The following is a 13,633-nucleotide window of genomic DNA, read 5'->3' as shown; positions in this document are numbered from 1 at the left end:
CTAAATGACAACATCCTCCTGATCAGAGGTGACTGTATCGAGCTAATGGTAACTAATCAGATTCTCTTTTTACATCTTTGAACATAAGAGTAGGCAGTTAAAGCAGAAGTTGAAAGAACATGCAGAAAAATCAGCAATCCAGGGCATGATGAAAACTTACTCTTGACACAATGTCTTGGCTTCTATTCTCAACCTTTTCTATCTACCTCATATCTTCTGCTTAGTCAGAGTTTCTGCTTATTCATAACTTCAGCTTATTCTTGGTCCCAACAGCATCACAGCCTGGATGGCTGCCTAATATCCTAAACTGACTTGACCCTTGAACACTTTTCTTAGAAATGGCAAAAAGTGATTGTCAGTATTCTGGGCTTTACACAGAACAAGCAAGAACAGGTTTCTTCTCTCGACTCGGTAAAGATCCTCATGACACCCTGGAATTACTAATGTTATAACTGATGCGGTGACCATGTTTGGATCAGGATGTGAGCCTTCCTAAGGCAAGAGCTTGACAAGACAATGAAGGTCCTTTGCAGCTAAGTAATCAAGCCTGCGATTTTCTTGGATCCTCAAGTTACTTAACATCTCTGAGTTTTGATTGCTGTGGTAATAAAATGAAGGAAGTCACCCACTTCATTGATCTGGAATATGAAATGAAACACATGTAAAATGCTGGAGCACAATCAGGACTCAGTGAATATTCGTTCTCTTTCACCAAATTTTAATATTTCATTTACCATATGAAGTGTTACCCAATTATCTCCTTTTGCTCACATTATGGAATGCTATTATTCCACATATGACAAAGAGTTTAAACAAAGAATCAGGATTTTTTTTTTAACTTACAAAATGTTTTGCTGCAGTTTTTCAAATGTTTTATTGGATTTAAAATTCTTTTAAGGGATACACTGATATACAACTAGTTTGATCAGCTACCAATATATTTTGGTACCCCTTTACTTTTGTACTTAAGAGCCAGTTCACTTTTTCTCCATGTTCAATACTTAACTTTGGTAAAATTTTGCCATGTTCATCTTCACCTGTTACTGAAGCATGAGTGTTTCCACCTTGCTTGGTGTAAGCTGCCCTTTTGGTTTTCTTCCTGTGAGTATGTTTGGTTGGACTCTTCTGTTTTTTTTCAATTTCACTGCTTACATCCCACAGCTTTATCTTTCCATCATTCCCTCCAGTAAGTAGCAAATAGGATTCTTGCAGAAAGCAGACTTGAGAAACTCCCAAAGTATGGCCCTTAAATCCCAGTTCCTGTTCACACTTGACTCCCATCACCCTAAAGATTCGAACCTTACCATCTTCTGCACCACAACTAAAAACATTGCCACACGATGCCACAGACACAGAGTGGGCTAAGGCAGGGTTTAAAAGCTGACCAGGTGATTGTGGACTTTCCATTTCTTCTGTTTCATCCTCCTGTAAATTTGTAATCCAGAGTGGCCGGGCTTTCCGAAGGTTCCACAGCATCACCTTTAAGTAAGTGGAAGTTACACAGTTAGAGTTCTAAATAGTTTGTTTCACGAACATGCTTATTCTGCTTCTAACAAAATCACCAAAGTAGTCTGAGAATGATTAGCAGGATACATTCTCAGCAATATTAAAAAAAAATTCAGATGGCACCACAACATGCCAGTGGGATGCTACCCTGGTGCCAAAACTAGAATGCCAAGGGCAGTAAGGAAGGTATAATTTAAACACAAGATCCTGAGTAACTCTGGATCAACAAACCCTTTAATGTGCAATCCAAACTCTTAAGCAAGATGCCAATTTCTTTAAGTCATCCTACCCTGACTGCTACAAGTAAAACTGAAAATGAGGAAATTTATTAATTTTAGCCTATGCTTGTTACAAGTAGAAACACCTATCAACTAAATAAACTAAACCCAGGATAACACCTGGATTTCCCACATTGGAGGCAGATTCCTTCCTGTCTGCACCACCAGGGAAGCTCAATGCCTGGCATAGTACCTATAGAAAGGAGCAGAAATTCTAAACAAGTCTGTTAATTTGACATCTTGGTGTACTTGGCTTTTTACTGTTGTTCTCTACCATGATCTTGGACCTACTAAGTGGATTTAGATAAAACGTGATTTTAAAAATATTTAAAACAAAACAATAAGTTCTGTGGATTGATTTTTCTCCAAACTTCAGCAATTGTCTTCCTGGAGCAACCAGCTTGAAAAAGCAAATATTTTTCATACTTTCAGAGCGAACAGACAGCTTTATTTCACCAGCTAGTACTGTCCCTGAATTATGGCTCATGATTTAAAAGGGACACTAGGATAAGCATGGCCTTGTTTAGTCAAAAGCACAGATCTGAACTGAAAATATTACCACTGCTGATTATACCAAGGTTTGGTTTGCTATTCAAAGTAACTTCCTGCAAGTCAGCCTACTTTCAAAAGAAGTGACAGTCAGATGTGAATGCAAGCATATCAAAGTGACCCTGCTCAAAAATTTCTTGTACAAAAACATTTCTTTCCACATAAAAGATTCATTTTCAAGGGGGAAAAAAGGCTCCTCCACTATCTGGATACTTAGGTTTTGGTCCTAGAGACTGTTCAAACTCCAGAAAGAAGAAAACAAACTTGAAACCATTTACTTTCAAATGTGGAAATGAGGGATAAAGAAAACCAGTGTGTATGCTACAGAAATTCATGACGGCTTCAAATTCCCAAATGTCCTTACAAGAAAAAACTGTATTGGAGTGGTGGGTTCACATGTATTTATTTAGTGTTATTATTTATACCTTAAAAATACATTATGAATATTGTGTCTATTTAATAAAAGATTAAGTAGTCTCAAGTGTCTTAATAAATCACACTTCATTCTTAAGGTCCCTGCTTCTTTGAGTAAGCTTTTTCTACTTAAACCTATCTAAATCAAAGGATCTAATTTTTATAATTTCTCTAATAACAAAGATAGGTATGTTGAACTTATCTATTATGTGTGGCAATAATTTAGTTCCCACCTTGAGATAAAACACCTTGTTCAGAGATAAATAACTCTCATTACTCTGATAAAAACTCCCTTCCACTATTAAACCTACATTCTTGGACCCCTCCATAGGCTGGCTATTCTTAAAGTTCAGAAAAATACCAGATAACCAGATTTTAAGAAGTAAACTGGAAGAAATTATACTTTCAACTCCAGTTAAAGAAGTAATTTCAGTCAGAAGTAATGGCTGTACTATCTTAGTCACTCTTATTATATATCACAACCCAATACAGCAGTTAATCTATAGTGAATTTTTAGCAATTCTTGACAAATCAAAAACCAAAAGACTTCTTCTCACAATATATTTATTTCCTAGAGTATTCTCTAACACCTGCCTGGCACTAAACTTTCTCATCTGGAACTGGAGGTAAAATGGTAAATGCTGGATGCCTGCTTCTTGTCTAATCTGTGACTGCTATACATCTAACTGGTTGACTGCCATGTCTAACACAGTTAATGAACCAGTGATTGAAAACTGGTATAGCTTAAGGATGAATGAATGAGTAGTCAAAGAGACACTGTACAATCCGCCTACTTAAAACAGATATCTGACTGGTTGTATAGGTCTTTCTGCCCAACAAAGTAAGCAGATTATCTCCATTAGTGTAGCAAAATATAAATTTATTAAAGTTTTGGGCAAGACCTAGGAGTAGAAAAGGAATTTTGATGTCATGGGATCACTGTGCTCTGTAGGTGTAAAATGATTCTCAACAGAGGCACTACAAATTTTTGTAGGACAATTTTTAATTGTTTGGGGGCTGCCCCAGTGCAGCAGGACATCCACTGATTCTTCCTAGTAAAAAGACCAGTAGCAGTCAGAGTGACAACAACTAAAATTAGTCTCATTTATTCCTAAATTATAAGGAGGTGTGGAGGATAGAGGAGTGGTAAAGATCACTGGCCTGGAAGTGACGAGGAGTCTTGTAAGATACTATAAGCAGTTGAGAAAGTAGATTAAATGCCTAGAGCAGTGTTGGGCACACATATCATCTATTTAAATAACTATCTTTGGTGTCACAGAGAAAAAATATAGGCTTTGAAGTCAGAGAGATTGAGGTTTGAATTCCAAATCAGGTAGCTGTGGGAAAACTCAATTTGAATCTCAGTTTCCTCATTTCTGAAAAAGAAATAGTATGATCAGTGTGTGATTAGAAAGAAAGCTAATATATGTAAAGCAGTGTAAAGTGGTAAGTGATCACCAAAGGGAAGCCATGCCTATTCTCACTCTAGTGATTTAGAGTAAAAACAATAATAGATTCAGGCCCTCTAACTTCTTTTTTAAAACTACAAACTTTATGGAGAGTGAGCGGGTGATAAACTCTGTATTTAGCATGGTCCTTTGTTTAAACAGATTTAGAATCAAATATTTGAATTCTCATGTTTTAGAAAAAGCATAGAGAAAAAGATTAATAATCACTTTGTTAATCTACTAGACTTTGTCAAGTTAGCATTTAACATTAAGTAGACATAAAGTTTACGGTTCTTAAATACATAAGGTATGTCAGTAGAAAATGCCAAGACATATTTAGCCCGATCAATAATTTGATTCTATTAGCAAGTCCCATTTAGAAATTACCCATGTACTCTCTGCAAGACATCACCTGCATATCCAGTCCACATGACACCAGGCTCTGAGGCCTTTGAGGTCGAAAAGCTACAGAGGAACAGATATTGGAATGTCTCTTCAGTGATCTGCTAATTTTCTTATTTTCCAGGTCTAGGATTTTGATTGTTCCAGAGTCATCAGCAGAAGCCAGCAGGTTTTCAGTTTCATTCAATGAAAGACAGTTGATTTCTTCTTCATTCACATGAAAATCATCCAAGCGTTCTTTAAGAGACCTGACATCCAGTATGCTAATGGTTTCTCCATGTGAGGCATAGAGTTTGGTGGGGCAGGATGGAGAAAATAAGACGTTGGTAACATCCTCTGCCCCTTGGAAGCACGTGTGTCCTAAAAGAGTCCCATCTTCCCCCCAAACCATGAGATCTCCACCTTCTGCTCCAGAAGCCACTAGCCCTTCTTGACTTGCATTGAGGCAGAGAATAGGAGAAGAATGTCCACCAGTCCACTTGACTGCCATGATGACCCAGGTAACTCTGTGAAGAGGGGGGAAAACTATAATCTCACGTTTTATATAAGAACTTCGTAAGACACTAACTTAATATTTCATTTATAAAATAAAAGACATCTAAAAAACTCAATCAATAAAAAAAGACATTTGAAGATCAAGCCTACAAAGCCTGCTTAACACAAAACTGTGGCACATGCCTACATGTTTTCCTTGCAATCAGGTACCCAGGTAAGCCTGGTCCTCCAGCCTTTGATGTGAGGCTCACATAGGAATAAACAATAAATACACTTATTTTAAATTAAGAAAAGTCCTTTTTAAGAAAGGGCCACACAATCATCAGGTTATATCCTTTATCTGAATAATGTTTATGAAAAATGAGTTCTGGAATTAGACTCTTTGGGTTTGAATAGCTCTATTACCTATCAGCTGGGCAAGTTACTGAATCTATGATCCACTTTCCTTCTTGATAAAATGGAGGTAATAATAACATCCATTTCATAAGAGAAGAGAAGATTAAATGACATAATAAATGTCAAGTGCATGTAACAATGCCTGGTATGTAATGAAAACTCAACAAAAGTATTATCATTGTCACTTTGGTTACTTTTATCAGGCTAGTCAAAGTGGCATCATATATATTACACCAATGGTCCTCAAAGTATGGTCGCCAGCAGCACTAGCAACACCTAGGAACTTATAGAAATATAAACTGTTGGACCCCACTCTAGGCCCACTGAATCAGAAACTCTGACATCAGCACCAACAATGTGGTTTAACAAGCCCTCCAGGTGATTCTGATGTATGCTAGAATTTGAGAACTTGTTGTTTTAGTCGCTAAGTCCAGCTCTTTTTGTCCCCATGGACTGTAGCCCGTCAGGTTCCTCTGTCCATGGGATTTCCCAGGCAAGAGTACTGGAGTAGTTTCCTTGTCTAGGGGATCTTTCTCACCCAGGGATCAACCCCATGGCTCCTGCATGGCACATGAGTTCTTGACCACTGAGCCACCATGGAAGCCACTGAGAACTGGTACTACACCACTATCCTCAGAGGAACTGGTAAAAAGGCAAACCCTTGGGTCCTCTCATTGGAGACTAATTCAGTACATTATTTAATTTTATTCTCAAAACACTTCTGATTGGTATCATTCCATTTTACAGATAATTGAGTCTCAGAAATTTAAAATAATTTCCCCAAAGTCACCCGTTCAGGGTTTGTACTTAGGATCTAAAATAAAACAATCCTAAACTTCTAAATAATGAAGACCTTTTTATAACAATTCTACTTGATAACAGGTTTAATCTGTTAGTGTTTGAAAGTACAGAACATGACCAAAAGCTACTAATAATTCATTACTGCTTCTAAATATACTCACATTTAAAAAAAAATCACATTATCACCTACTTGCACTTATATAACAGTAGCGTTCATGTGCATTATTTAGATTCCTGATATGCTAGGCAGCCTGCTTCTTTAAACTGGAATTGCCACATAATACTATCTCCTGCTGCTGCTGCTGCTGCTGCTGCTGCTAAGTCGCTTCAGATGTGCGTCTTTTGCGACCCTTCCCACAACTAGGCAGTAGCCTACTAGGCTCCTCTGTGGATAGGATTCTCCAGGCAAGAATAATGGAGTGGGCTGTCATGCCCTCCTCCAGCAGATCTTCGCGACCCAGGGATAGAACCCACGTCTCTTATGTCTCCTGCACTGGCAGGCGGGTTCTTTACCACTACTGCCACCTGGAAGCCTAATTACCTCCTGGGTAAAGCAAAAAAGGAAACTGGGGCAATTTATACAATTAAGTGATCAGACAAAAGGAAGCAAACAAATCTATCTGGACCAATTTTTCATTCCACAAGACAAAAGAGAGTTTATCTACTAAGAAACTGCAATAGTTGCTTTAGTATTTTCAGATATAATACCTGAATTTAGTTCAATTGTACAGAGATAAATTTCCAAATACTGTTTTGAAGAATAATTTAATCTGCTTAAAGTTTCTATTCCCAACACGAGTTTGTTTCCTCCCACTTTTAGCCACACACACATACAAAATCACAGACTGCCAAAAAAAAACCACTGATCTAATAGTAATCAGTAATAGGACTGGAATGGGTGAATTTAACTCAGATGACCACTATATCTACTACTGCAGGCAGGAATCCCTCAGAAGAAATGGAGTAGCCATCATGGTCAACAAGAGTCCGAAATGCAGTACTTGGATGCAATCTCAAAAATGACAGAATAATCTCTGTTCATCTCCAAGGCAAACCATTCAATATCATAGTTATCCAAGTCTATGCCCCAACCAGTAATGCTGAAGAAGCTGAAGTTAAATGGTTTTATGAAGACCTACAAGACCTTTTTAGAACTAACACCCAAAAAAGATGTCCTTTTCATTATAGGGGACTGGAATGCAAAAGCAGGAAGTCAAGAAACACTTGGCCTAACAGGCAAATTTGGCCTTGGAATGCGGAATGAAGCAGGGCAAAGACTAATAGAGTTTTGCCAAGAAAATGCACTGGTCATAGCAAACACCCTCTTCCAACAACACAAGAGAAGACTCTACACATGGACATCACCAGATGGTCAACACTGAAATCAGATTGATTATATTCTTTGCAGCCAAAGATGGAGAAGCTCTATACAGTCAGCAAAAACAAGACCAGGAGCTGACTGTGGCTCAGATCATGAACTCCTTATTGCCAAATTCAGACTGAACTTGAAGAAAGTGGAGAAAACCACTAGACCATTCAGGTATGACCTAAATCAAATCCCTTATGATTATACAGTGGAAGTGAGAAACAGATTTAAGGGCCTAGATCTGATAGATAGAGTGCCTGATGAACTATGGAATGAGGTTCGTGACACTGTACAGGAGACAGGGATCAAGACCATCCCCATGGAAAAGAAATGCAAAAAAGCAAAATGGCTGTCTGGGGAGGCCTTACAAATAGCTTGAAGAGAAGAGAGGCGAAAAGCAAAGGAGAAAAGAAAAGATATAGGCATCTAAATGCAGAGTTCCAAAGAATAGCAAGAAGAGATAAGAAAGCCTTCTTCAGCGATCAATGCAAAGAAATAGAGGAAAACAACAGACTGGGAAAGACTAGAGATCTCTTCAAGAAAATTAGAGATACCAAGGGAACATTTCATGCAAAGATGGGCTCGATAAAGGACAGAAATGGTATGGACCTAACAGAAGCAAAAGATATTAAGAAGAGGTGGCAAGAATACACTGAAGAACTGTACAAAAAAGATCTTCACGACCCAGATAGTCATGATGATGTGATCACTAATCTAGAACCAGACATTTTGGAATGTGAAGTCAAGTGAGCCTTAGAAAGCAACACTACGAACAAAGCTAGTGGAGGTCATGGAATTCCAGTTGAGCTGTTTCAAATCCTGAAAGATGATGCTGTGGAAGTGCTGCACTCAGTATGCCAGCAAATTTGGAAAACTCAGCAGTGGCCACAGGACTGGCAAAGGTCAGTTTTCATTCCAATTCCAAAGAAAGGCAATGCCAAAGAATGCTCAAACTACCGCACAATTGCACTCATCTCAACACGCTAGTAAAGTGATGCTTAAAATTCTCCAAGCCAGGCTTCAGCAATATGCGAACCGTGAACTTCCAGATGTTCAAGCTGGTTTTAGAAAAGGCAGAGGAACCAGAGATCAAAATTGTCAACATCCGATGGATCATGGAAAAAGCAAGAGAGTTCCAGAAAAACATCTATTTCTGCTTTATTGACTATGCCAAAGCCTTTGACTGTGTGGATCACAATAAACTGTGGAAAATTCTTAAAGAGATGGGCATGCCAGACTACCTGACCTGCCTCTTGAGAAACCTGTATGCAGGTCAGGAAGCAACAGTTAGAACTGGACATGGAACAACAGACTGGTTCCAAATAGGAAAAGGAGTATGTCAAGGCTGTATATTGTGACCCTGCTTATTTAACTTATATGCAGAGTACATCATGAGAAACGCTGGGCTGGAGGAAGCACAAGCTGGAATCAGGATTGCCGGGAGAAATATAAATAACCTCAGATATGCAGATGACACCACCCTTATGGCAGAAAGTGAAGAGGAACTAAAAAGCCTCTTGACGAAAGTGAAAGAGGAGAGTGAAAAAGTTGACCTAAAGCTCAACATTCAGAAAATGAAAATCATGGCATCTGGTCCCATCACTGCATGGGAAATAGATGGGGAAACAGTGGAAACAGTGTCAGATTTTATTTTGGGGGGCTCCAGAATCACTGCAGATGGTGACTGCAGCCATGAAATTAAAAGACGCTTACTCCTTGGAAGAAAAGTTATGACCAACCTAGACAGCATATTCAAAAGCAGAGACATTACTTTGCCAAGTAAGGTCCGTGTAGTCAAGGCTATGGTTTTTCCTGTGGTCATGTATGGATGTGAGAGTTGGACTGTGAAGAAGGCAGAGTGCCAAAGAATTGATGCTTTTGAACTGTGGTGTTGGAGAAGACTCTTGAGAGTCCCTTGGATTGCAAGGAGATCCACCAGTCCATTCTGAAGGATTTCTTTGGAAGGAATGATGCTAAAGCTGAAGCTCCAGTACTTTGGCCACCTCATGAGAAGAGTTGATTCACTGGAAAAGACTGATGCTGGGGGGAACTGAGGGCAGGAGGAGAGGGGACGACCGAGGATGAGATGCCTAGATGGCATCACGGACTCGATGGACATGAGTCTGAGTGAACTCCGGGAGATGGTGATGATCAGGGAGGCCTGGCGTGCTGCGATTCATGGGGTCGCAAAGAGTCAGACACGACTGAGTGACTGAATTGAACTGAATAATAATCAAAGTAACAGAAACACAATCACAAAATCAGATATAGCAATTTTCATATACAAAACAAAGTATAAAAAAGATAAAAATACATTTAAAAAATTTTAGCAGAAGCACTCAATTAGTAAACAGAAAAAACTAATTAAATAGAGACTGAAGCAAATACGTTTTAAAGGAGAGGTTTGGATAGGAAATGACTCAGGCAGATAAAGACAGGGAACTCTGGTGATTTGATTTTTGCTGACAAGTACTGAAATAGTAGTTAAATAATTTTCTACCATAATCAAACCAGTCAATCCTAAAGGAAAGCAACCCTGAATATACATTGGAAGGACTGATGCTGAAGGTGAAGCTCCAATACTTTGGCCACCTGATGCAAAGAGCTGACCCATAGGAAAAGACTGTAATGCTGGGAAAGATTGAGGGCAGGAGGAGAAGAGAGCAACAAAGGATGAGATGGCTGGATGGCATCATCCACTCAAAGGACATGAGTTTGAGCAGACTCCGGGAGATAGCGTAGAACAGGGAAGCCTGGCATGCTGCAGTCCATGGGGTCACAAAGAGTCGGACACAACTGAGCGAATGAACAACAACAAACCATAACAAGGACTTTTGCCAAATGTTCCAGATAAACCAAGGAAAAAGGACACTCAACACAATTTAAAATGAAAGGTATTAATATTTAGGCTTAGGAACTGTCATTTGTGATGACTGTTGACTCACATGATAGAGACAATATCCTAACTAAAAATATGAATTTTTAATTAATCGTTGAAAAGGCTATTTAAGTCACAAACAGTTTAACTATGTCATGAATCTTTAAAGTATTGATCATTAATTCCTAAGTCAGAGTTTTAATTTTTCTACAATGAATTAACTTTAAAGTTGAGAAGTCTTCCCTCTACAGTTTTAGGATTTTGTGTCCATAAAGGTTTTGGATCTCTGTTGGAATATTAGGTTTTTCACTAAGAAAAGGCAGGGTTTCTAGTACTTCTATTTCTCCATCACAGATCTACCCACAGAGGACCTAAGTAAGGCTGACTTGCAGACAAGAGTTTTAGGTTTTCTTCCTAATGTAACTCTTCTTCCTAATGTAACTCTTTTCCAGAAAAGGATAATTCAATTTTAAAGATACATCTGGTTAAACTCCACCCCAAAGTGTAAGAAGTTAGGCAATAAATGAATTTTGCACTTCAAGAGACTACTATAGACAACAATACAATTCCTGTAGTTTTTCATAATGGAAGCAGTAGTATCTCTTGGACTGTTATTCCCAACAAGTCCAAGGTCAGTTCTACCTTAATGTCTACCCACCAGAGTAAAGAACAAATGAAACTTCAGGCAATGGCACCCCACTCCAGTACTCTTGCCTGGAAAATCCCTTGGACAGAGAAGCCTGGTAGACTGCAGCCCATGGGATCGCAAAGAGGAGGACACGACTGAGAGACTTCACTTTCACTTTCAATCTCTACACCACATGGATAATATTCACTGATTACCCAGCTAGTCAGAAAAATTAAAATAGAGACCTATTACAGGAAATATTAGGAAAAAAGAATTGGGAAAGCCCCAGAAATCCATACATTCTGAGGCATTTAATCACCCAGAGTACTGATCAGGGATTCAACCAGCGTACCCCCCTACCTCCTGACCCCAATCACTTGTTTACTTAATCTACAAAATTGAAGTTATTTGTTATTATTTGAAATATTCAATCAAAAGTGTTAATCAGACTGCTGTGGTAGAAGGTAGTGGGAAAAATTAACTACATATGGGTTAAATCAAAACAATCGTTTAGAAATGAGTTGGCAATCTGCTGTTTCTTGTTTTTGTTTTACTGGGACTGGAGAGCTACCTGGAAGTAGCTAAGTGCCACTATCTCCACTCAGGTATCAAGTCAACAAGCTTCTCTTCTCAAAGGTAGATGCCTAAAGGGTCAAGCACAGTAATTAGTCATTTCCTATTGTGAGATAGTAAGAGTCCTTTCTTCCAACACCTAATGAGATTATGGAGTGTGGGGATGAGGAAGGTGGGGTACTTTGAAAACATTTTTTATGAAGGGTGGAGTGCTAAGATGGAAGTTCTAAGCAGCCAAACGGCAGAAAGAAGGTACTGAACATGGGGGGAGGGGACACGGTCCAGAGGGTGACAAGCAGGCAAGAAAGAAAACAGGAGGTAGTGATAAAGGAAAGCTTTTCCTACTTTGAAATCCTACCTGGGCCACTTGGGGGTACTTTGCCATAAAAAGTCACCTCACTGACTGGACTAGATTTATTTCATCAGATCCTTCAAAGGCTCTCCCTCACTTAACCAGGGCAGACAGAATAGAGGCCAATGTCTTTCATAACTGAATGCTCTCTAAAATACTTGCTCCTGTCATATCTCCATGTATCCATTTGTCCTTTTCAAGTGACTGTGCCTTTAAAGCTGTTCATTTTGTCTGTTCTTTGTCACCTTCTTGAATGGACCGACTCTATCCTTGCAGATGTAAAAGAAACTTCAGTGCCTTTCCAGACAAAACATGGACTGCCTTCCTGGGATAGCTGAAAGTTGAAAAATGAACAATAAATTCCCCTAGCCTGAGGTTTAAATAATATGATAGTCACTATCACTGTAATAAGTATACTGGTCAACTTTTCTTCACACATTTCAGTTTTCCAAAGTGCGTGGTTGAAGGGCCGTGGCACCGACACTAGTAAGAAAGGAAAGAATCTGGGTGACTAAGCTTGGGGGAAAAAACAGCTAGGAAGAAGGGACTGGCAAATAGTAATCAAACACCACTTACCAGAGAGTAGAGATAGTAGGTGCTGTGCTTTTGTTTTCACTAGAAAACAAGAAATGGATTATTCACAGCAGGAGAGCTTTCGAAAAGATTCCTTACTACGTAAAGAAAAGACAGTGGAATTAACTACTAAGGGAATCTGTGAACCCTATTATTTTAACAATTACTTCGCAGTGTTGCTTTGAGAGGTATATAAACTCTCCCGTAAAGGGCCCCAGTAGATTGCCTGTCTGACATGATGGTTATTATTTTCTCTTACCGAGCATTCTTTAAAGGCTGTCGGAAAACGTTCTGGCCACCTAGGAAAACGTAGTATGACTAAATAATGCTGAAATGCTTTCCCTTCCAAATGGTGTTCTTAATTATAGCCTCCATGTCATTCTCCCTACTAGAATGACTAGTTAAAAACACACCTCAATTCGCCTACTAACCGGTGGGTTAGTAAGAAAGACTGAGAAAGGCCATATTTTGTCCAAAATAATGTAGCACTTAGAGAGCGCTTTAAGGTTACCCAAACATGGGAGGGGGGCGGGAGGTGTTCAAATGTAGCGACCTCTCACACTACATACAGGCTAGCACACACGTTCTGGTAAGCACTGGTACTAAGCGAGAACAAGAGGGCCTGACCAGGAAAACACGACCTCAGCAGCCGAAGGAAAAGGAAGATCTAACTCAAACTCAAGGTGGCGGAGCTAGGACTGGCTAGTAAGGAGAGGGAAGTTTCCTGTGTTAGGGTGGAATGGTCAAGCAGGAACGCAAATGACTCAGGTAAACCTTATAGGAAAAGGGGACCAAAAAAGCCGACGCGAGGCCACTAGATCAAAAAGGGGGAAAGACAGAGGACAGCCTGAAACCCACCCGCGCCAACCTCATACCTGCGCTTCCCGCTTCCCACCAAGGCGCCTGGCGATGACCTCACCGACGGGCGCCCAATCCCATCTAGCGTAGGGCGGGAGGCGCCGCAGCCAAATAGT

At 39.5% G+C, this 13,633-nt stretch overlaps 1 protein-coding gene across 3 annotated transcripts; it reads right to left on the bottom strand.

The window, feature by feature from the left end:
* Window positions 1-697: 697 nt before the first annotated feature.
* WDR53 (WD repeat domain 53) lies at window positions 698-13,633 on the bottom strand. 3 transcript variants are annotated; one of them, XM_040249878.1, is made up of 5 exons: window positions 13,535-13,565; window positions 12,663-12,701; window positions 11,733-11,805; window positions 4,608-5,103; window positions 698-1,479 (listed from the first exon to the last, which is right to left on the bottom strand). In XM_040249878.1, exons 4-5 carry the CDS (start codon window positions 5,085-5,087, stop codon window positions 883-885), a joined length of 1,077 nt encoding a protein of 358 aa, XP_040105812.1. In that variant the 5' UTR covers window positions 5,088-5,103; window positions 11,733-11,805; window positions 12,663-12,701; window positions 13,535-13,565; the 3' UTR covers window positions 698-882. The 3 variants fall into 3 exon arrangements, with proteins under 3 accessions (XP_040105812.1, XP_040105816.1, XP_040105807.1); XM_040249882.1 differs by lacking the exon at window positions 11,733-11,805 and having other exon boundaries at window positions 13,535-13,571; XM_040249873.1 differs by lacking the exons at window positions 11,733-11,805; window positions 12,663-12,701 and having other exon boundaries at window positions 13,535-13,633.

This window comes from Oryx dammah, unplaced genomic scaffold, assembly GCF_014754425.2.
Source record: "Oryx dammah isolate SB20612 unplaced genomic scaffold, SCBI_Odam_1.1 HiC_scaffold_2, whole genome shotgun sequence".
NCBI lineage: Eukaryota > Metazoa > Chordata > Mammalia > Artiodactyla > Bovidae > Oryx > Oryx dammah.
The sequence above is the reverse complement of the archived record's forward strand: the minus strand, read 5'-3'. Positions and strand labels throughout refer to the sequence as shown.